Raw genomic sequence first — 23,284 nt, forward strand, 5'->3', positions numbered from 1 at the left:
TATAAAATTGAAAGCAGAATGAAACTGCATAAGACCTTGACATTCCGAAGGAGCAGGCTTCTCACTCCATGTGCACCTTCAGAGTTTAGCTTTCACACAGTTAGCAATTATGTTTTAAAATATAACGTTAGTAAAATTGTGCCATGTACTTCCATTCCGTAATATACTTATTTTGACCAGAGTAACACAAATCTAAGGAATATATGCAAGTACTACAGAGCAGTACATGTAAAATCACTCCCTAATATGACTGCAGCTGAACATGGGAAGAATTTAGTCCAGTGAAGATCCTGCTTTGCAGGGACTGTTATCCTCACTTGCATTTAACAGTCACATACCAACCCTAAAAGGTAACTGTGTAATTCTTCATATGAAGAAAACACCAGTGAGAGCAGGTCTGCCTGGACAACTGTAACCGTCTTTCTATAAACTCCTGCAGTGTTCCTTAGGAAGTGGCAGGGACTATATGAGTCTAGAACTTTTGAGAAATTGAATGAGAACTCCATAGACGAAAGTGTACTGTGAAAGAGTCTGCACCATCATCATTCTCTGCTGCCTCAACATGTCCAGCACTCGTGGGATGTCCAGCACCTGGAGGAAGAGAACAAACCGTTACAAGTGACTGGTGAGTAAGGAGACTGGCTTGCACTTTCTCAGCAGGAGGTTCAAAGCAGTACCAGTGATCTAAGGGCAGAATCAGCTTGTCTAATGTCAAGTCCAACAATTCATTGCCTGTGCATGCATTACACCATGCCTACCTCCTCATCTATGAAATATGCATAATGTTAAACTTGCCTATGTCATGGGGTAGGGCTCTTCACAAATCTAATGGTTGCAAAATTCTGTCACTGTGTTAGCACAGGGATGCATAACAAAACAGTTTGTTGAGTCTCAGGTAGCATATTATATTATTAATAAACACTTTACAGCTCTTCACTTCCACTAAAAGCTGACAGGACCAGGTTTTATTCTATTAAACTACTGCTTTGTCTTCTGCTGAGACTGATACAGCAAATACACTACACTTAGGATAAAAACATTTAATAACAAGCATAGAGACTGGCTACAAAGCATATTTTGAATATTAGCCATTAAAACTAAGGCATGAAGTAATAGTGGCAAAGTCAGGGTGAAATCCTGAAATATGCTTAGTAGCCTAGGGCATACCTTGTTCTATTCAGTGACTCAGTATCTTATCAAGTCAAGAATCCAAATGACCATTCCAGTATCCAATGTATAAATGGGCAACTCTAGAAGATTATTAGCTTCTGCTGAATTGCTAAGAGCTCTTTCAACCACAGTTGTAAGGGCTCTTCTGAAGGCCACATCTTGGGAAAGTTCAAATGAACAGCCATTAAACATTTATTAGGTGGGTTATTTACTCATCCACTACCTAACATTACTCGAAGCATAAGAAAGAAAAAGAGATCACCTCATTGTGTTCCAGGCAAGCAATCATGATCTCTGACAGTATGACCACTCCTGTTCGTCCTACACCTGCACTGCAATGTACCAGTACAGGAGGATTGAAGTTTTTAGGATCCACAGTGCTGTTCGTATGGCGCCGCACTGACTGTATCTCTTCCAAGTATGCTATTAAGTTCAACAAGGTGAGAATAAAATAATTAGGAGATGAAGCCCCATAGCCATGCTATTAAACCATATGACCATCTGAAAAGTAGTAATTTAATAAATGACATCCCACAGAAAAATGGCACCCTGTATAAATCACAAGTTATATCCCAAGCAAAGCAATACAGATCTATAAAGACCATCTAACATTCATAAGGCTTTCTTTGCCTTGTTCCCCTATTCCCCACCAAAGCTGGCTCATAGCCATCTTGCTACTGCTGGAACATACTCAAATGTGTAGTATGTGATGCAATTATGTTTTAATGTATCTGAACTTTTAGTAGATTATATATATGGCTTTAGACTTAAACAGTCACTTTAACAAACTGGCAGGTATATTCCTGCTAAAAATATAATTCAGTATCTCTTGCTGGTGAGAAGAAACCTTTTCCAGAAGAATGCTTGGCATCACTGATCAAAGCTAATTCACATATAGCAAAATAGTTACAAAAAATAAAAGCAAAAAAAAAAAAAAACCCACCCCAACAACCCCAAACCAAAGCTATTAAATACAACTTACAGAGAAATCCCTTTAAATCCTCCGGACAGCCATGCTCTGGCCAGTCAGTATACTGCAGATGCCAAACTGTTCTTTCCTGTCCTGTGAGAAGATGTTTAATCTTCAAACCCGTAGTTGCATAGCAGCCTGAGTCAGTACGGAACCGTGTGGTAATCTTAAATCTTCCATATGTTACAGTGTTGTGTCTTGAACCAAGACGTGGCCAGTATCTGAAGCTTTTTTCTCGCCCACTTTCCTTAAAAGTAAAATAGTTGCTTAACAAGAAACATAAGAACACTCGTACAGCTAATGCTCCTATAAGAACTGTCTCTCTCCTCTATTATGTACTACTACAGTGTTATGGTTTCTCAATGAGTAAACCAACTTTCCTGCAGAAAGAGTTTTCAAATTCACATCTTTCCGCCAAGGACATGGCAAATCAGTCACTAGAAATTTATCTTTGATTGCTGGTCCTGTTGGAGCAAAGATCCTCTTCCACTCACAGATTATAACAAAAACACTGCAGAATTTCTGGGAGAAACCTGACTCTGTACTCACTTCCTCTGCTGTCACCATAGCTATGATGGCAATCCCTTGTTCCCAGATCATCTGCCAGAAATCCTGACACGTATTCTGCAAAGGGCCTTGTGTAGCAATGTAATCCCACTCTATGCCTCCAACAGAGACCTGTAAAAGAAAGACATTAGCTTAGTAATTACCAAAAATCCCTTTCTTCGATTCTTAAGTCAGCCATATCAAGATGCACAAACTGAAAAACTACAGCAATACTGCAGCAGTAGGAGCCCATTGTTAAATCTGCCTCCCATTCTTTAGCTGTATCTTGTCACATTAGATGCAGAAGAGACACAATGTTTAAAATTGTATAGGCACATAGCTCAATAAATGTATTTTACATCACAAGCAAAATGTTAAGTGAGTAAATAAAATTGTATTTCTTTTTTTGTGACCTTAAGGTATTCTAGTGAACTGGGGTTTAGAGAAGCTTTCATACCCTGGTGCTGTAAATGCTATTTCATGCACTAAAGAGTCAGAATTAGCTTATTCCTCAAAAAACATTATCTTGTTTGAGAAGGATTAGAAGAGTTACTCAACATTTGTGAATGAGCTGAAGTATAGAAACTACGGTATCATGTCAGTGGGATTAAAAAAAGCAACACAACTGCAACTGCTGCTTTGATGATCTCAACTCTTTTCAGAGAAAGCATGAAGCCAACTGTATTTGTAATTGTGCTTAAAGTAGGTAAATGCATTGAAAAATGAACAAAATGCTTTGATCGTTCTTGATGTTACCCTGCAACTTCACTTTTAAATAGCTAAAGCTGGGGAAAGGAGGCAACTTGAAGATAATGAAAATGCAGATTTCCCCTTGGCTCCATCTGTTCCTCTAACCATTCAAAAAAGCTTAAGCTGGGAACTGGAATACTGCCTGTTGTGGATCTAGTCAGAGAGTACAGAAAAAGAAGAAATAATTATTGTTACTGCAGTTCCAAAATATCACAATAATTGTAAAGGACCCCAGTTTGTTATAAAGATATTTGCCTTCTTAACTCTGCAAAGAATGGATAAGCCTTCTGTTAGCAGCAATCCAGAGAGAGAGAGAAAAGAGCAGATAAATACAGAAGTGAAATGCAGAAGACCTTTCCAATAATTAACCCTCTGTTACTCTAGGTAATGAGGAAAACCAGGTTGCTCCTTTCCCCAAAGAAACCTCTGCAGAAGAAGGGAAAGACAGAGATGGAAGGATTTTCACTCATCTGACCAAACCAAAATTGATAGCCAAATACATTTTTAGTTACCACATGAACCGGAAAATGTTTCTCCAATAGTATTTCTCTCACCTTGATATGAGATGCATTGATGTAACCCGTGTTATTTTCTTTGGTTGGGACTAACTCTACTCTGGTGTCATCATAAGGAAGCACGTCGTGGAACCGGTTTCTTTCAGCATTTTCAGGGAGCCGAGCTATCGAGCACTCACCATCTGTAAGTCTTTTTTTCTGAATGCGCTCATACTCTGTAAACACCATCCCCTGCTCTAACCGTTGTTCCAGAACTTTACACTGAAAGACAGACACAGATAACCATATAAAGTCACATTCCAAGGCAAGTCGATTTTAACAGAGAATTCATGAAGGATAAACCATATGTATTTTCCTCTCTTACATATATTTTCAATGCTTTTCCAGCTATTAATGTTTTCACAACCATACCAGAATAAATTAGAAGCAAACCTAACCAGCAAGAATTTTGTTCAAGTGCAAACTAAGAAGCCTGTTATACTTCATTAGGTCACAAACACTGTGGATACCACTGGTGAAAGAAAGATTACTTCATAGTTTCTATAAAGATAACCCAGCTGGACAAAAAATATTTGGCCAAACGAGATAGCTATGCTGTATTACAAACCACCTCAAATACCTTCGAACAAGAAATACTCATTAATCCTCTGGCTCAAGATAGCATGTTAGATTACATCATTTGAAAAGGTCTCCTTTATACTTGTAATCCAAAAAAATATTGTCGACTTTGTCATTTGGATGGAGAAAAACTCTAAAAAAATAAAAAACACTTGCCTCAAGTCAATGAGCTGGTAATTCACTACCAATATTCCATATTTTCTTAAGCTGAAGAAAACAAACTCTGCATATAGTCGTAAAGCCTTCTTAGAACCTCTTGCTGTGGCTGAGATATAAACCCCAGAATTTTTTTACTAGCATGACTCCATTTCATTTAATAAGCTGCTCCCTCCCTTCCCCCCACTCGCCCAATTTATTCTTTTGAAACCAAGTTCTTTCTAAATCATAAGACGCATCTGGAATTTCAGCATCTCCTTGCCAACAATAATTAGAGGAATAATATGTAAGATTTCAGCCAGAAAATTTCATCTATGTCACATGTCCCCAGCCTCTCACAGCAACTGCTCTGTGGTATCAGGTCAGAAAAGTTGTATCAAATAACTGTAATGCCAAATGTTGCAGAGGAAGGTGTAAAACCTCAATCACACACAATTTGCACATCAATACATCAACTATACAAACTCCTTTATGATCTTTAAGTGAAATTTCCTCATTTAAACTGATAGCAGCATGAAGCTGAGCAATGAAACAGGCAATGAATCAAATTTAAAGTCATCTTCTAAAATATCTGCAGTCTGCACTTTGTGTCACATGTCTACTTTGCATTGCCTCTTCTCAACTGTTTTAGGAACTACTCCCATTTCATGGTAGTTATTCCACTTTACTGCCTGATGAGACTGTAGTGACATGTCTTCTTCATAACCTGACTTTATGGATTCTTCTTTTACCTCAACACTTTGGGCAGAGCTAGCTGAATTCAATAACATGGCTGAATTCAATACAGGTCAATCCAGGAAGAGATGATGGCTATAAGTAAGAAGTAACCAACTCAGGTACTAAATGTAGAACTGTATCTCATTAACATAACATTAATTTTTGCCCTTTAGCATATTTAAGAAGTATATATATAGTTCAAAAAGAATTTCAACTGTGTTGAAATGGAACAGTCAAATCTTCCTCCCATGGATCTCACTCCAAGACTTCAAACCCCAAGACTGAATTTCCACTGTGTGACTTGCAAATGATTTTCTTGGCGTGTTCCTTAAAACTGCAGCTGGCAAGACTTGGCCTGTTCCTTTAGTTGGACTTGATGATCTTAAAGGTCTTTTCTAACCTAGTTGATTTTATGATTCTATGATTCAGGTTCTAATCTCTGTCCAGTGACTGACAACAAACTGAACAAGAGGGAGTCTGCAGCTGAGGATGCTGACTTATGCTCAGAACCAGATTCTAAAGAGACCACTGGTCGCAGAACATGCAATAATCACTGCAGAACTTGATGTATCTATTTGCTCCCTGGTCAGATGTGTGATGAAAGCACTGTTCTACATAGCCCTCCACAGTCTGGATATTGACTCGATTTCACTTTCCTGCACCTATTTAATGGTATATGAGGCAGGATGAAGTATATTTAGTGACGTCTTTTTTACCCTGGCACAAGCAGATGAAGTCCTGTATTTCTCAAAGAATGATCCTCAAATTCATCAGAACCTGATGTCCTCTCAGTGGTGTGAGATGTTTTACTGAATGTAAAATTTCTGCACACTACACAAGTTCCATCTATATCTTCAGGGATCCACCCAAGGAAAACAGATAAATACAAGCACAAGCACAAGCAGTACCCTGTGGGTGCAATTTAACTACAAAATTTATTGTAAAAATGTTATGAATAACTAATAATTACAGCTAAGTCCAATCTCACACTCCAAATTTTAATTTTCAGTCTGGAAAATCTCAAAATTAAGGGACAAAACAGAAAGACTTGGCACCAAAATGTATCAGTAGATACTAGATAATTTGCTTCCCATATGTTCAAAGGGTGAATTATAATCTCAGTCACTGTCATCTTAAATCTTCAAGAAAGATCAGTTACACCCAATATGTCCAGCAGTCACTTACCAATCAGTAGTCTCATTCTTTTGTTTCTGCCTCAGTATTTGAGTTGCTTTGAATGTGAAGCATTTTAAAGTCAACATAAAGCACCACTCACATGTATTTCATTTTTTAAAATCATTAGTATAAAAGAGAAATCAAACATTAAAGAACTTCAACATACCCGTTCATCATTTGTTGCTCTTGTTGATTCTTCCTTCCTCTCATCTGGCAGAGGCATTCTAGTCAAAGCTAGTCCATTTAGGGCAGCTAGCTTTAGAGGCCCTATTTTTTTTGCATCATTTTTGTTCTTTTTCATACCCTGCAAAATAAAAGCTAAAACTTGTAAATATTCTTAAATATCTGATGAAGTTATAAAGCAGAAACCAAATTAGTTCAAGTAAGCAGCTTTCCAACCCTAACTGTTCTATGATTCTATGATACTTCTTTGACCCCTTCTGCAAACAGCTCTGACTTTTTTTTTCCCCCAAGCACTGCAGTAAGAGATTAGGGTGGTGGGACTACATTCCTCCAGGGACACAGCACAAGTCTGGTTTCATTCCAGACAGGTTAATTGAACTCCATGAGAATGACAAATATTAATGTCCACAAAGCTCACAAAAAAGGGTGTGAGGTGACAGCCCTGCATAATTAACATTCTTGGACAGAACTGAAATCGCTTTCCAACCCCAAAAATGCATAAAAATTATTTCTTACTATTCCTTACTATTCAGTTTGTGGGCACTTTTCTTTTCTACAAGCAGGCATAACAATGAACATATAGCTTTAAGATATTTGGATATAGTTAAATGGTTGACTAAGCTTGCAACAAACTGCACATACAGAACATGAACACAGAACTGCAGACAGATCTGAGCCCTGAAGCAGGCCATGAATCTAAATTATTTAAGTTACCATTTATTTTTTGAGAAAAATACCAAAGGGGGATTTTTATGAAAGAATAAATTAAAATGATTCTTAAAAAGTGTAACAGAACTTAGCAGTTGATAAGTTTGGTTATTAAAAATACACTGAAAATGTAAGTGAATGTTCTACTTGAATGAGAATCAATGCTTTCAAAACCTAAATGGTAGTGAGGAATAGGAAGACAAAGCTAAGAGCATGAGACCACATTTAAAAATGAAGACAAACACAACAGTAAGAGTTCATTGAAAAGCAAAATGTGCAAGCATTGGTAGGGGACAACTTTGTTACCAGGATATTAATCTTAATATTGAATACAGAAAGGTAATATTCTATGTTATGCAATGACACTTTTAAATGTTACTGATCATTTTATTGAACATTTCCAGCTAAAAAGTTTTAACATAAATTAAATTTCAAAGGTTGACTTGAACATTTACATAGGTATTAGAAGGAAAAGGCAGAGTATGATTTATGTAAACACATTAGTGTCTGAAAATGTGTCTTTCGAAGAACAAAATACTAAGTGACTATCTAAATGTGAACACAAGGAGAAAGTTATCACCTTTTTCACCTGTGTCTATGTACCAAACAGTAGGAAGGAGATTTAGATAAACATACACAATTATAAAATTAATTGAATCTGACGGAGCAGAATACTTTGAAATCTACCTCTATGTACAGGAAGTCTGACAGACAAAAATTAGTGACAGCAGTAACTATCTAAATACATAGCTTTTGCATCATTACTTTTTGCAGCATCAGCTGTAGCAGTTACTACAGCAGTAGAAGTTATATGGTAGTTCCACTGCAGTCCAATTTGTGCAGAAAACTACTTGACACTAACTCAGGCAGGCAAAGTTAGCAATCAATTCTAAAAGGTGAAATAATAACAACAGTGGTCTTCCTCCATCAGCACCTGATACATGTCACAGACTACATAAAACTGAACAGAAGTTGAAAACAAAATGAGTGGTAAGGAGTGCCAGTGAAGTTGTACAGTCCCACACAGATTGTGACGTTTCTATGAGGTGAGAATTACAGGGAAGGTGAAACTTGCAGTTGTTCACTATTTATGACTTCAAAAGATTGGAGTTGGAAAGAGACATAGTAAGCAAGATCCTACCTTTAGTGGGATAAAAACAGCTTGAAGAGAAGGCAAATGGGAAAAGATATGACAAAGGAAGTTATGGAGGAAAGAAGAGAATGCCAGGAAAGAATTTACTGCCTAATGTTTCAGGCCCCTCTCTTAGGTCAGAAGAAGAAGAAAGCAAACAAATTAAAAAATGTAAACATTCAGTTACATCCAATTTTTCAGTGAGAGGAAGATTAGAAAGCTGGTAGTGGAATGGAAAGAATTGCTTCTGTTCCAGAGAAGGAATGGTATGGCAGAATTTGCAATCTATGAACTGACTTTAAACTAGCTTGTTCTACAGTTGCTAGCCAGGTGAGGTGTATCAGATGGACAGAAGCTGCACAGCTGGATTTGGGGGCAGGGGAAATATAAAGCAACTCATACATGGCTGGGCAAAGTTAATCATGGAAAAGCAGGAACATAAAGGTTAAGTTAGCTTTTAATCCACATGTTTTAAAAGCATCTCAGGTTGATTAAAAAAAACCCCAAACCTCAAACAAACCCCGACACAACTCCTGCTACAGAACAACACGAAACAAGAGGAATAGTATCCACTTACACCTAGTGGGGGAAGGCCTTCAACAATATTCTTCTTCCCAGACAAAAGATCGGACACAGGTCTCTTCTTTAATGAATCTTTCCTTACTCTGTATCTCCCTGATGTTGTAAGGTCAGATTCTGACATAGATGGAGTAAGCTGTCCTTCCCCTCTTCTCTGTACCTGACTTTCTACTAGTAAATGAATGGGGCTCATATCTTTCACTCTCTTTTCTGTCTCTGTAATATGTAATTTAGGTTCAAGAATATGCAAAGGGCCAGCAGACGAAGCAACAGAGCTATAAGGGTAGCTGAGTACTGAATCACGAGAATAACCACTCATAACAGATGAAAGTTGAGTTTGATCTTCAGGGAGGGGAGAAAGGCTTGTACTAGCCTTGTTTTCTTCTTCAAATTCTTCTTCTTCCTCACTACTGTGAATCAGCATAGTGGCATCTGAAAGGGTTTTCTTATGATCACAGTTTACACCCTCTTCTTGCTCACTTTCTTTTTGCTTTGTTCTCTCCATCAGAACGTTGGGCTGTGACCCTTCTGAGATAACTCTTGGAAGAGCCACATCTGCTGCAGAAGCTGACATAGTCCTCTCTTTAATTCTTATTCCTTCAAAGCTGGGAGTCAAGCCTGCTATTTCAATACTGTTCCTTTTCTGCAGCTGAGTATGGCGTGCCGATGTTAGAGGTTCACTGACTTCCTGAAGAGAATGTGCCACAGGCAGGCTGTCTTCCTGAAACGTCTGGACAGAATGGTGCACTCGCCTTGTGATAAGATCCGGATTACTGCTGCTAATGTAGATATGTCGTGAAAGGTCTGGAGTACTATTTGCAGGTCTTGGGTATGGGTATGGGGGAGGAGGTCGATAGACTTGGGTCTTCATTATATTTGGTGCTGGATAGTCCTGAGCCTGGAGCTGCACATTTGTCAACTCAGGCACACTGACTGCCCCAACAACTGGGCGCTTTTCAGCAGGATAGGGATAGGGGGATTGACTGTGAAAACTGTAGTTCAGGTTAAATGGATAATGGTTAGATTGTGGTGAAGTGAAGTGAGCATGTTCTCGTATTTCAGGTTGACTGTAAACTAAGGCATCAGGCCTGCTGTAAGCATATGAATTGCTGATGTTAAGATTCCTCATTGAATGACTCTGCCTATCTGTGTGCACCATTCCCCTGTTGAGCTGTCTCATCACAGTTTCATAGTCCGGTGTGGGACGATAAGAGGGTGGTATTAGTGCGCTATGTCTATGAGATGGTACATAATCAGTTCTGAGGACATCGCTTCCAGTAATGCTTGGGTTAGAGGACATGGGGGATGGCTGCAAGTAATGTTGTGGATTGTTCAAGGAGTTTGTGCTGTGTGCGCTATAGACACTACCATTGCGGATCCGACCAGTGTAGTCATGAGGGGCTCTATCCAAGCTAGTCTGGGAGTGACAGTAGTATCCATTCTGATTGTTCACAAAGAGGTTATCTGAAAGTAAAGTTTAAGAACAATATGTCCAAGACATCAAACAAAGATATAGCTAACCAGTGTTTCAATTTTCAAAATTTCAGTTATTCTTAGCTATGTATTGAAATGGGAAGGAAAAAAAAACCTCACTCAAAACCAAAACAATCCCAGCTATTCGTTATGGATAACGAAGGTATGTATACCACAATAACCTATTATGTTCATTTAGATGATGCAAATTCCTACTGGAAAACACCATCTCAGTGTAAGAATGGCTTTCTTCTGCTTATGATAGGTTTGCTAAGTTTCAGACCAAGTTAAACAAAATCCGTATTAATCTTAAACCTGAAAGAAAGAATGTCTACACCAGGGTCTGCACTTGTCTCATGAGATCAGTTAAACAACAACAGACCACAGTCTATATATAGTTGCTGTATATGCTATCATAGCTAATTTTGCTCATATCCCATAGGAGAGGATATAGGAACAGCGGCTGAGGGAAGCAGGGTGTTTAATCTGGAGAAAAGGAGGCTGAGAGAAGACCTTATTGCTCTCTAAAACCACCTGAAAGGAGGTTGTAGCAAGGTGGGTGTTTGTCTCTTCTCCCAAGTAACAAGCAATAGGACAAGAGGAAATGGTCCCAAGTTGCATCAGGGGAGGTTTAGACCGGACATTAGGAAAAATTTCTTAATTGAAAGGGTTGTCAAGCATTTGAACAGGCTGCCCAGGGAAGTGGTGGAGTCACAATCCCTAGAGGTGTTTAAAAGACATGCAGATGCGGTGCTAGGGACATACTTAGGATTTGGCAGTGTCAGGTTAATGGTTGGACTCACTGATTTAAGGGTCTTTTCCAACCTAAATGATTCCATGATTATATGATTCTATGATTGTATTTCACATTAGCCTAAATGCCTCTATGCACTTCAATGAGTGCTGTAGTATAAACCTGTCCCATGTTCACCCTATGACTTTATTCAGCTCTAGCTAAAGTAGCTGTAAGTGCAAATTATAGCCTTTGCCTTCTAAACTTAGGTACTGTAGCCTTGGATTTAATGAACTTACCTTGGGATGATGCATATGGTTCAGTATAATGACCATTGTAATGAAGCTGAGGTGGTGGAGGCATCATATAAGGCTGAGGCTTGGGCTAAGAAAGCAAGCATCTTATTGTTAGTTAAACCCTCATGATTCATTTTAAAAATGTCTTGAAGATTTCTTTACATGTAATGCATGATATTATATATATATGATATATAATGTATAATATACACACACAAACACACAAAGCCTTAATCTTAAACCATTTCTCTAAATCTGCAGAAGTGATTTTCCTGTGAGGTCATACAAGAAACAATAAAAAAAAGGAATCAAAATCAAAACTACACACCACCAACCCAAGACTGTATCTTGCCATCTGACCTCTAGGAGAGTCTACCAGATACAGAGCAATCAAAATAAAACCAGAAGTGTTTATATTATTTTTCACAGCAATTACTGTAATTCCATAATTTGGATATTACATAGCAGCTTTTTCTACAAGTCAGAAACAGTTCCTCACATACTAGACTCATCTTTTTCACTGTTCATTTTATTGCACTGAAGGAAACTACTGCCTGATTCAAAGTCAAATTAAATTCATGAAAATGCAAAAATAAAACTATTTGCTGTCCTTACCATAGACATCCTGGATGAAGACCGCCTTCTAACAGGATTCACTGTAACAGTCTGAGTTTGTCTACAGAAGGAGTTTTATGGTGAGAAATTTTTCTTAACAACAACAAGACCTATTTCAACCCTTGAAAAGTGATCCCAAGTTCAGTTTAAAATCACTCTACATTTCTTGGAGTTAGGCCCTGAGTTAAATAGCTCTCCCCAGCTGTCTCAAATGGAAAGAGCTCCGTGCATAAACCATCATCACAAACAGTATGGGCAGAATCACAAAGCCAGGATGAAAAATACGTCAGTTCTTTGCCTATTTTCTCTGAAGCATAAAAAGGAGATGTCCCTGAAGCACTGCAGCAGGGCAGAAAAAGCAGCAGAGTAACTAGGGACTACTTCCAAATTTGAACCCCATGTAAAATCTTACACCGTAAGTTATCTGTTCTACAAGAATAGACATGAAATTGTTTACAGAATGCAACATTTTAGATGTTACAAGAACTGGAAAATGTGACTATACTGCACGAGCATTTGCATGTTCTAACATTCAAGCTAACAGCAATAAATTTTCATAAATTGTTGGGATTGCCTCCAGGATATAAGGTCCAGAAACCTTAAGCTCCTTTTTCCTCATCTTATGCTGCACTTCTATTCTGCCTCTTGTAGCAAGACATAGGTCAAGAGATGGCACAATAATACAAATGCAAGAACTACCAGATTTCAGAAAGAAAGATGATTTTTCAGCTCACCCTTTGGGAAGTGAAGGACGAGAAAGGATTGGAAAGCGTGGAAGGGAAAGAATGAGGGAAGATTTCTGAGAGCCCTCCTCAGATGGAGAGTCCAGGGAGTCTCTAAAGACAAGGTATGTACAGATAAAGAGAAAACAAAACAAAACAAACAACAAAACCTGAACTTAATATAGGCATGCATAAGACAGTTTTTAGCAACAGGACCAGATGACAAGGAATCTTAGACTAGAGATAATCAGAAAAGATTTTTTGAGGACTTTACTTATTCGTAAAACCATGAAGTGATGAAAGGGTTAAAATGAGTAATCCTAGACACTGACATTCAAGAACACTGACATTCATTACAGAACCACGTAACTAACATTATTTGGATAGCAATGCAGAAGTCCCACAAAAGCACTACTTCCACCAAGATTTCTTATCCCTCTCAAAAGGCAGCCAGGTTTACAAGCTTAGAGGTATGAGGTCCACACTGTTCCAAATTAATTTTGTTCTTCTAATGTAAATCAGCATTGAACACACTAACAAGTTACTATAGTATAAAATATTCCATCATCTTTCCACTGGCCTGAATAAATTTGGACCAACCGCTCCATAGGTATCTCCTCCCGTACAATCCTGAGCCCCATGAACATTTGTGAATCATGCTTTTTTAATGACAGGCTATTCACTGGGTCTAATTCTCTGTTCTTTGACTGAAGTAACTTGGAAAGCTGTACCAGTGGAGTAGCTAAAATTCCAGCCCTTGATTTACAAGTTGGAGATCAGCCCATTTAAATTTAATTTGATGAATTGCATTAAATTTACTTTGCACTGGTGCTACTTGAGCTATACAGATTCCATGGATATCCAAAGGACCACATACCTCTCAGCTGTCAATCCAGCACATTTCAGGAGTGCTTCACATACACTTCCCGCCCTTCTAAAGGCCTCTAGAGTGCCCTTTCAGAGCAGTTCACCCAAATCGAGGCCAAAATCCCAGTGACTCCAGTAGCTCACAAACATTCTAGTAAGAGTAGCCCCTGAAGCAACTAAAACCTGTCACAGCACTGAGATCCAGCAGCACGGGCCAAACACTGTTACTTTTGCTAAGATTTCCATGTTTAATAATGTCCTCTGTATAAAGCAGAACGCATTTGAGAAACTGGTAATAACTATTTTGTCAAAAAAGATTAAGAAAAAAACCCCCAACTTGTTAATTTCTACCATCTGAAAAGGACAGTAAAGACATCACAGAGGTTATAGAAGATTTCACTTCCTTATGGAAGCTTCAAGGGCACCAAGAGTTCTGGTAATGTATTCTACTTACAGGCTGCATTTATTTAGTCTGTAAAATTTGTGTCTAGCCACACACATCCTCCACACATATTTTGCTGTTTCCATATCTTCCTGCCAAAAAAACAAAATTTGCATATTAAGCCAAATATGCATACCCTTTTCCTTGCTTTCTGACAAGCCACTGAAATTTTTAAGATTAAATTATCATTGACTAATTTAATTTCAATATAACTTCATTACTGTCACCAGGTTCTCCCTAAAACTGTACTTTGTGGATGTGAACATTCATTCTAGCCTATTTTATTAGATTTATGAAAGTTGAAAGTAGAAGCCTTTTGTTGAAGACACTCTTATCAGCTATAAAACTAACATTGTATGTTTACAGTATATGTATATCATGCCATAAGATTGTCAACAGCTGTCTTTTTGACAAAGGCAACTTCTAGATGCTACACAGAATTAATTCTGCAAGGAACGACGTGGCCCATTCCAGCAAAGTTCTAAGATGTTTATCTTTCAATGCCACTGATTTAAAAGTCAAAAAACCATGCCAGAAATTTTCCTAGAATGGATGAAAATGTTTATGACCATCTGAACCAAACTTGTCAATGTACTAAACATCAAAGGACAGATTTTTAATGCCTTCCTGCAGAAAGCTAGCCAGAGACAGAATTATTACTTTGAACTTACTCATACAGTTCAAAGTTGCTAAATATAGAAAAAGAAGGTTTTATTCTTTTAGTTAAATTAGCAGTCTTAATTTGTTTTTATTTACTGATGCCTTAGTGCAAAAAACAGAAGTAAAATTCTACTCACAGTTTGGAACTGGATTGTCTCTTCTTTGTTTGCCAGCTCTAATGCGAAAAAGGATTTGTTGTGCGACATGTTGGCAATATCATGCCACCTGCAAACAAAGGAGATGATAGAACATGACTGTCAAGCCCTGATTTTCAAACCACAGAAAATGCAACTGAAGAACAGAATCCCCACTAAGAATATAGATAAAGAACTGAGGAAATTAAAAGTTCATCAATCTATCTGAACAAGTTGCAGACCATCACTTCCATATCCATTCAATGACTGCTGAATTAAAATATGTATATGACTAACACTTTTGAAGATGTGCAATATGTACACATTTGTGTAAGTTTATTACTTGTTCAAGTGGTCTTATTGTTGGGTTTGGGGTGGTTTTTTATCAAATTTAGTTATCAGTAAATTATAACGTCCCAAGTGCTGGAAAGCAAACCATACGCTCTAGGGGATGGGGATGGGGGGGGAAATCTACACTCAACAAAGCCATTAAGGCAAGAGTATACATATTTTCAAGAACTCTCTTGCATATTGACAAATGAAAAAAACTTCAATTGCAAGAAATATAACACCATTTATTTCTTCAGCTTCTTGGCAAATACAGATGTGGTTAGATCACTAGTATTGTGTTAGTTTAAATAAAGCCTATATCATTGATTTATTAAAAGAATATTCTGCAGTACACAAACACAGGAAAAAAGCACCATCTACACACAGGACTCCCTAAAGGTGTTTGTATGACTTCCATTTTCATCACATAGATGGGGCTGATAGCATTTTCTATAGTTACTGAAAATCAGATTTGTGAGGTAGAGAAACAGTAGTATGCCCATTCTGATTTATAACAAAGGTAATTTAAGGCTTCAGTTCATAGGCATTTATGGACATAAATATGAAATTACTTGAACCAATCTGAAGCATAAACCAGCCTTTGTAAATTGCACTTGTCTATGCTTTTTTGCCACCCAAATACCATGGTGTATCTATCCCCAGTAGAAATGCCCAAAGTCACACAACAAATAAGCAAAGAGCAGAAAACTAGATCCTGAAATCAGAATGTGAATACTCTCTGATGCTCTCCAATGTGCAAGTATTTTCTTATGTTTACACAGACCCTGAATACACAATTCTTTGGGAAATTGTGTTAAATGAATGGACAAAGCTTTATTCCTCTCCCCTGTGAGCTTGAAAAATCCATCAGCAGAGATTTTGTTGCTTCATTCTGCAAAAAAGCAGAGTAGAGTACTTCTACCACTCTACACAACTAAAAAGAGCTTGGCTTCAGCTCTCAGGAGCAGAGACAGAGAATTTTGTGAACAACAGTTTACTGTATTTAATAATTGTATTAAACAAAGCCACTAAGAGCAGGAAACACAGTTGCTACCTTCTTTAACCCTTGGAATTCATCATGATTTCCAGTAACTATTGGATCACAGGATTTCAAGTTTCATTCATAATCAGCCAAACAATTCCATTCTAGAGGATTAAAGTGCATTAAGTATAAAGCCTTCCTTGCTCTAGCAATAACTACAAATTACTAAGATTTAAAAAAACCTCCACCTAACCCCAAACTTTCAATATGTATTTTTAAAGACTTATATTCCAAATTCTATGCAAAGACGCCCAAGCAACCCCTCTTCAAGTCAGTGGGAACCAGGCTGTTTCACATGAAGACTGAATTTTAACTGTTAGGTGAGCTTCATACAAGTCTGTATCTACAATTTGACTTCAGAATATTAAATAATAAACTAAAACAATGTATTAATTCAAAATAATGAAATAAATGTTACCAAGTGACTCTCCTCTATTTCTTTTATATATAATATATGAAAGGAACTCCTGGATAATTTTACAATTGAATATTTGTAAGTAACATGATGTTCCCATCTCAGGACTTAAGATGCTCTATGCATAGAGAATTGTTCCTTTTTGACTCCACAAATATTCTGCAATGAAATTTACAGTAAATGTTCATCTCTTTGAATTAATCTGGCTTAAAGAGATTCATCCTGCAGTCAATACTTTGAAAAATTCCAATGGATCTAAGTATTCACTGTAGCATGATAACAACAAGACTATGTTCAGGTTTTACCGAATTAATAAACACACATCACATCTATCACATTCGTCACATTCATGCTAGTGAGGAACACACCTAAAATATGAAGTGCACAAAGATATTTTAAGAAAGAACAATACTAACCTAAATACAACAGGAGGACGACCATTTTTGTGTTTCACAAAGATACCATCAAGACATGCTCCAATGAATATGTCACTTCCTTGGCTGTCCTGTATGAAGTTGCAAAATATTATACAAATACAGAAAAAAGTCTTTGAAAGAAAAGTTACATGAGAAGCAACTACTTTAACAATTCTGGGGGAGAAAAAAGGAGGTGTGGTTTAGGGTTTTATTTCTTTTTGGCATGAAGTAACCCTTTTTACATAGGGGAAAAATGAACTGAGACAAAGATTAAAGCCCTGTTTACCTTTGCAGGATAGGTCTCTTCACCATAGCCCTCCATTCTCTCTACTTCTTGCATGTATAGCATTTCTGCATCAGGAGGAGTAAGGCCTCTACAAATGAAAATAACAATCAGCTAGTACTGTCAATAAGAAAAAAATCATCTTTGTTTTACTCTGACACTGCCAAAAGCTAGAAAAGCATCCACAGTACATCCAGGCAGCCCTCAATCATGCTATTTTCATCTATCCCAAAGGCTGATATATTTGTCTAAGCCTTTACACTTTGATTCTAGCAACCTCTTTATCTCAGGCATTGCTAGAGGTAAATGGCAAGACCGATCAGTTAAAATTATAATCTCTGCTTATGGCAGACAAGTATCACATTCTTCTTGACATCCATCATTGTCACCAGATTTTCTCACTGTATCAGAATGATTTTTCTGGGGCATGTGTTCAAGACCTGAATTTCTCCTATTGCAGTATACATGTTAAGTACCAAGATGAAGTTTGATGCTTCACATCTCAGGAAGAAGAGTCATTTTCTAAATGCTGAATTTTAACTATAATGGTTTGAAAACATGAGAAGATCTGTATGTAAACGTAATTATTTTTTTTTTTTAATTAGACCACTTGGCAAAGATAGTTTTCTCACAGACTTACAGTAGTGTCACAGGGATTAAAACCTTGTTGCTCTACCTACCTCAGCTGATCTCACAAAAGATATTATGTCTGCCTGCAAAATGTTGTCACGCTCATTCTTACGTCTCTCAATACTTATTCAATCATCAATCGCTGTTTCTTCAGTTTTTCCTAATGTCATGCAGATTAAGTTTTCTTTGCTGAACCTTAACCATACAATCTTCTTATGAAAGTATTTCAAGGATAAATGGATTCGAAATTTTCAAACTGCTCTTTTAAAACAATACAGGAAGAAATAATCAGTATTACTCCCATAGTCACAAACATTTTTCCACTGATGAACTGACAACAGAGAATTTAACTTTCCTTTGTCTTGAACTACTGCATCTTAGCTACCTTTTATTTTAGATCATAAGCATTCTGACACAGTAACCGTCTCCATATTTCTACTGCCGTCATTATCTGCCAATGTTGTTTATCAAGGAACATGCTTACTGGAGTCACAAATTCCCATAAACAAGTTTCAGAAACATGCAGATGAAGCCATACTATTAAATTGTGTTTGTATTCTTAATTTTCAAGCAGAATCCTCTCATTTATTTTACTGGTCATTCTGTTCTCTTTTCACTTTCATTCAGCAAGAAAAAAAAATTGTAATTTTAACACAGATGTATCAGTGAAAAACTCATTTAAATGGGAGGTGAAATTAGTCCAACTAATTCTCAATGTCCTGAGCTACTGAAGTAATTGCATCAAAGTTAGGTAATGAAGAGTCTTAGAAATGTTACCTGTACTTCTGATGTAGCAAGGCAACTTTCTGTGTTGCTTCTTCCAGTATTTTTTCTTCTTGCAGCCAACCCTTAAGGTAAGATAGTATTTATAGAATGAAATACAAAAGTTCTACAAAATTAAGTTTAGTTATAGTTTCTTCACACTGGCAAGTCAACCCTCCACTCTATTCCTGTATCTTAAATGCTGTAATATGCACACAAACAAAACCAAAAAGCACAAGTACTGTTTTGAAGTTTTACTGACTTTCCCATCTCCACCCCAACCTTTTTTTCAGTGTAATATACAATAAAATTAAAAAGATCTTGCAACATCTTTGCTTCTGTGTAATATGACTCACTTCAGTCTCAAAGAAAAGCTTTACTGAGTTGGACAATCTAGGGAGCAGTAAACTGGACGGATTATGGAGTCTTTAATAATAACTTGCATTTACCAATCTAAAGAAAGATTTAAATTTATCAATTTAAGAATTTACATTTATCAATTTAAAGTAAGTACTTACCACTGGAAACAAAGCATATCTTTGTAGAAACTCCTGAGATTCATACTGATCATAGTCTCCAAAATCAGCTAAAAAATAAAAAATTTCTTGGATTCAAACATTTGTAATAAAATGATTCTATATCCAATAAATTGCAGCAGGACCTCCAAGTAGCAAATCTCCATCCTACTGAACTATGATCTGAAATCAAAATAACATAACAAACTAACCAGTAATGTTTATGATGAGGAAAACTAAAACACATCCCATCTTTTAACCTTGTTCTGAAAAACTGGTAAGGTTCCTTGGGGACAGGAAAGGAGAAATGATAAAACAGAGTGTTGCTCCAAGTTCCTTAGTTCCTTGGGTTTTTAATTGTTTAATTTTTTAATCCCAGAGTGGTTGAGGATGGAAGGGGCCTTCGGAGATCTAACCCTAAGCAAGGTCAGCTACAGCACACTGTCTCAAAGCTTTCTCTGGTCAAATTTTGAATACAGCAGATGGAAACTTCACAGCTTCTCTGGGCAACCTGTTTCCAGTGTCTCACCACTCGCACAACAGAAAACTTTTACCACATTTAGACAGACTTTAATATATTTCATCTTGCATCCACTGACTGAGAAAAGTCTGGCTCCATCTTCTTTACTCCCTCCTGTCAGATACTTAAATTACTTGCAGAATAGTGCCAATACACTCCTGTAACTTGCAGCTGCATTCAAACACTGCACAGACACACAGAAAGTGGGACCTAGAAGCCTTCCCAGACTCTGGGGCTCAATAACAGGTTTGATTTTAATAACAGTTTTGAATTTGTGTCATGCCATATGGCATCCCAAGGAATTTGCCTTTTTTTCTATTTCCAGGAAAAAGCTAACCAATGCTTCAAAGAAGAGAAATAAAGCAGTCTAAACTGTAAAAGCTATGTACCAGTCTCACAGGAGAAATTGTGAAACAGCAGTCAGTATGGAACAGCTGCTTCCAGAAATATAAACACAAACCCCAGCAATACAGATCAATCCATATTAGGAACCAAATTTGTATTCATGATTAACAATTAATATGCAAGTTATTTGTGATGAAAGGAGAGGACTTGAGACACGCTACACCAACACAGCACTTGAGATAAAGCAGTGTTTAGAATTAGCCTATGATAATTATTTAAAATACAGATTATTCTTGAAGTGAGTTCACCTGAAACAGGAAACAACTGCTTTTGTTCGTTCACCAGCTCAAATTAACCCACCTACCTCGTATAAGCAAATGCAGTCACTGGAGCACATTAATTTACCTGTGCTTTTTCTAACTTCTTTTTTCACTGTTTTATAATCACATACAGTTTCTCTCTTACACCAGACTGAAAAGGAATATGAAGGCTAAAAGGATAAATATTTTCCATCTGGAAACAGGATTATATTGAAATATTTCTATAAACAACTCATGGAGCAGAGAGACATTTACACTGTCCAAAGATATGAAAATAACAAAGCAAGAGTTTGTCAGTTGAAAAACATTAAATCCTGGCTCAGATTAAACAGATTCACAAATTCATTAAACAGATGCATTATACAAACAAGGTACTAGCATAATTCACCATACTCTACTGGTAACCACGTTTTCAAAAAGCATAAACATCATATTTAATGTTATCAAAACAAATGTAATAAAATGTAATAAAAAAATGTAATAAAATAAAAAAATAAAAAAATGTAATAAAAAAAAAAACCCAAGTCGTATGTACCATCAATGATTTTAAGTCCCATTCAATTTTTGGCAGATTTACATTTGCTGTTAGAGGTACTGCAGTGGCAACTGCTGTGTAGCAATATACAAACACTGAACAAAGCTGCTGCCATTAAAAACCTTTTATTTTGAGAGATTTAAGATCTAACAAGCATGTCAGCAGGGAATACCAGACATGACCAATGCAGACAGAACTGGTGGCTCTCTGGTGTCTACTGTATTCCATCTGACTCTAGTCAGGAAAAATAAAGCGGCTACTTTCATGTAGGTATCACAGAAATGGGTCTTCAGGAGTGATTTGAACACAGAAATTGTTAACAGTCTTGCATACTAACTTGAAATAATCTTACATATTAGGACATTTGGGAGAACATATGAAAATACAAGTACATTCAAGTTTGCTTTAGCAAAGCATGTTTGTTTCTTTTGTTACCGTGTCAGAATAAAGCGTCTTTATTAACAGAATCAGATGAAAGGTCTGTAAGGAGACAACTGAAGTCATTGCCCCCAGAGGAACTCTAATGTCTAATTCAAACCCAACTTCGTGTTAGATACCCAGGCACGCCTCTGAGGACTGCACAGAAATGCCACAAGTTCAGGCCCACTGATCCCACTGTTCCCTCTCTTCAGCATATGCAAGGAAGTTCTAAGGAGTAAGTCTTTCATAACTTACGGAATTCAGTCTTTGAGTGATAAACAGAAAAACTGCAATAGAAAATACATCAGCAAAGCTTCTAATGCAGTGTTAGCTAGTTAGCACAACTTACCCTGAACAGCTAAACCAGCCAGATGTATTGCTTGTTCCAGCGTGCAAGGAATGTTGCCCTCCAAGATATCTTTCTTTAACTGCAAATAATACTGATACCTACACAAGAAAGAAAAAAAAAAAAAAGCTAATATGGTCTTCTTAATTTAAAGAGAATGCAGATAAACATGTCTGCATTTCCTATTCCTCTCTGCATTCCCCAGTTTTTGTGAAGGGCAGTCTTCCTCACAATTCGAACCCTTCACGGTCTTTGTTAGCTCCTCCCTTAGCTTTCATACATCACTGCAGAATCAAATACTGCTACCTCTTGAAACAAAGAATCTCCACAATTTCTACCTACTACCATACCCTAATCTTGTTTTATTATTTGTACCTCTTCTTTAATATTTTTATTATCTCCTTTTTACAATGTTCAGCACACTGGTGGTGTTCAATGCACTGCTGCTGGATTGCTGCATTCCCTTTCAACAGATCCAACATTGCACATCTCTTCAATCACACTAGTAGCTTTCATTTCTGCATTACAACTTCTGAGTACATTTTGTTCTTATTTTCAAGACACCATTTTTTTTCCTTTAATCTGACCTTTTCCTGGGTCATCTCTTGTACGTGCAACCACTACTAGGTGTACCATTTGTCCACACACTGAACCACTATTTTCTTGAATTCTTCTGCCTCTTTCAGCCAGCCGCAAAACACCTTATCTTGAGCCCGAAACACCTCAAAATGCCATTATAACACACACTTTGCCAAGAAGGACATTTGTCTTCAATAAGTCTAGTTTTAAAACCTGCTTAACTTCCTCGTATTGCACATTAACTCTTGTGAAGTAAGGCTTTAATACTGAGAACATGGAAGCATTCACTGATTAGAAAAGTCAGGTGAACTACACACAGATTTTCATCAGGCTAAAAGGCAACTTTCTTCCCTCACTATTTAACCAGCCTGTTAAATAAGGTGACATTTTATGAACATTAGCTAGAGTCTTCTGGATTCTGCTACAAAAGAGCAGTATGCTGTATGACAGTAGTTAACATCCTTAAACAACGCACACACCAACAGCTGGGCCTAAACCCAGGCCTTAGAAAAATGGAAGGAAAAAGCCACCACATATCAAGGCATTTGGGGAAACAAATCTTCCCAGTCCAGCAGTAGAACATAAGCTCTTTCCATAGAACTGTTATTAAACATGCAGATGAAGAATCCTGACACTACATTGCGATAGTACAAATACCATCCCT

The 23,284-nt window shown here is 37.2% G+C and overlaps 1 protein-coding gene across 1 annotated transcript in view; it reads right to left on the bottom strand.

Moving 5' to 3' along the window:
- Positions 1 to 462: 462 nt before the first annotated feature.
- The window catches only part of PTPN21 (protein tyrosine phosphatase non-receptor type 21), a gene marked incomplete at both ends in the record, with an annotated part of 37,227 nt that continues 14,405 nt past the window's right edge, over positions 463 to 23,284 (bottom strand). Inside the window, 16 exons of the mRNA XM_080618087.1 lie at positions 463 to 591; positions 1,433 to 1,593; positions 2,153 to 2,387; positions 2,690 to 2,818; positions 3,991 to 4,212; positions 6,785 to 6,922; positions 9,219 to 10,684; positions 11,726 to 11,810; positions 12,338 to 12,398; positions 14,381 to 14,460; positions 15,166 to 15,253; positions 17,366 to 17,454; positions 17,652 to 17,739; positions 19,056 to 19,126; positions 19,559 to 19,626; positions 22,045 to 22,142. Coding sequence (XP_080474213.1) covers positions 463 to 591; positions 1,433 to 1,593; positions 2,153 to 2,387; positions 2,690 to 2,818; positions 3,991 to 4,212; positions 6,785 to 6,922; positions 9,219 to 10,684; positions 11,726 to 11,810; positions 12,338 to 12,398; positions 14,381 to 14,460; positions 15,166 to 15,253; positions 17,366 to 17,454; positions 17,652 to 17,739; positions 19,056 to 19,126; positions 19,559 to 19,626; positions 22,045 to 22,142 — 3,208 coding nt within the window. The remainder of the gene's footprint in view (positions 592 to 1,432; positions 1,594 to 2,152; positions 2,388 to 2,689; positions 2,819 to 3,990; positions 4,213 to 6,784; positions 6,923 to 9,218; positions 10,685 to 11,725; positions 11,811 to 12,337; positions 12,399 to 14,380; positions 14,461 to 15,165; positions 15,254 to 17,365; positions 17,455 to 17,651; positions 17,740 to 19,055; positions 19,127 to 19,558; positions 19,627 to 22,044; positions 22,143 to 23,284) is intronic.

Source organism: Psittacula echo (assembly GCF_963264785.1).
Source record: "Psittacula echo genome assembly, chromosome: 5".
In the NCBI taxonomy this organism is placed as follows: Eukaryota; Metazoa; Chordata; class Aves; order Psittaciformes; family Psittacidae; genus Psittacula; species Psittacula echo.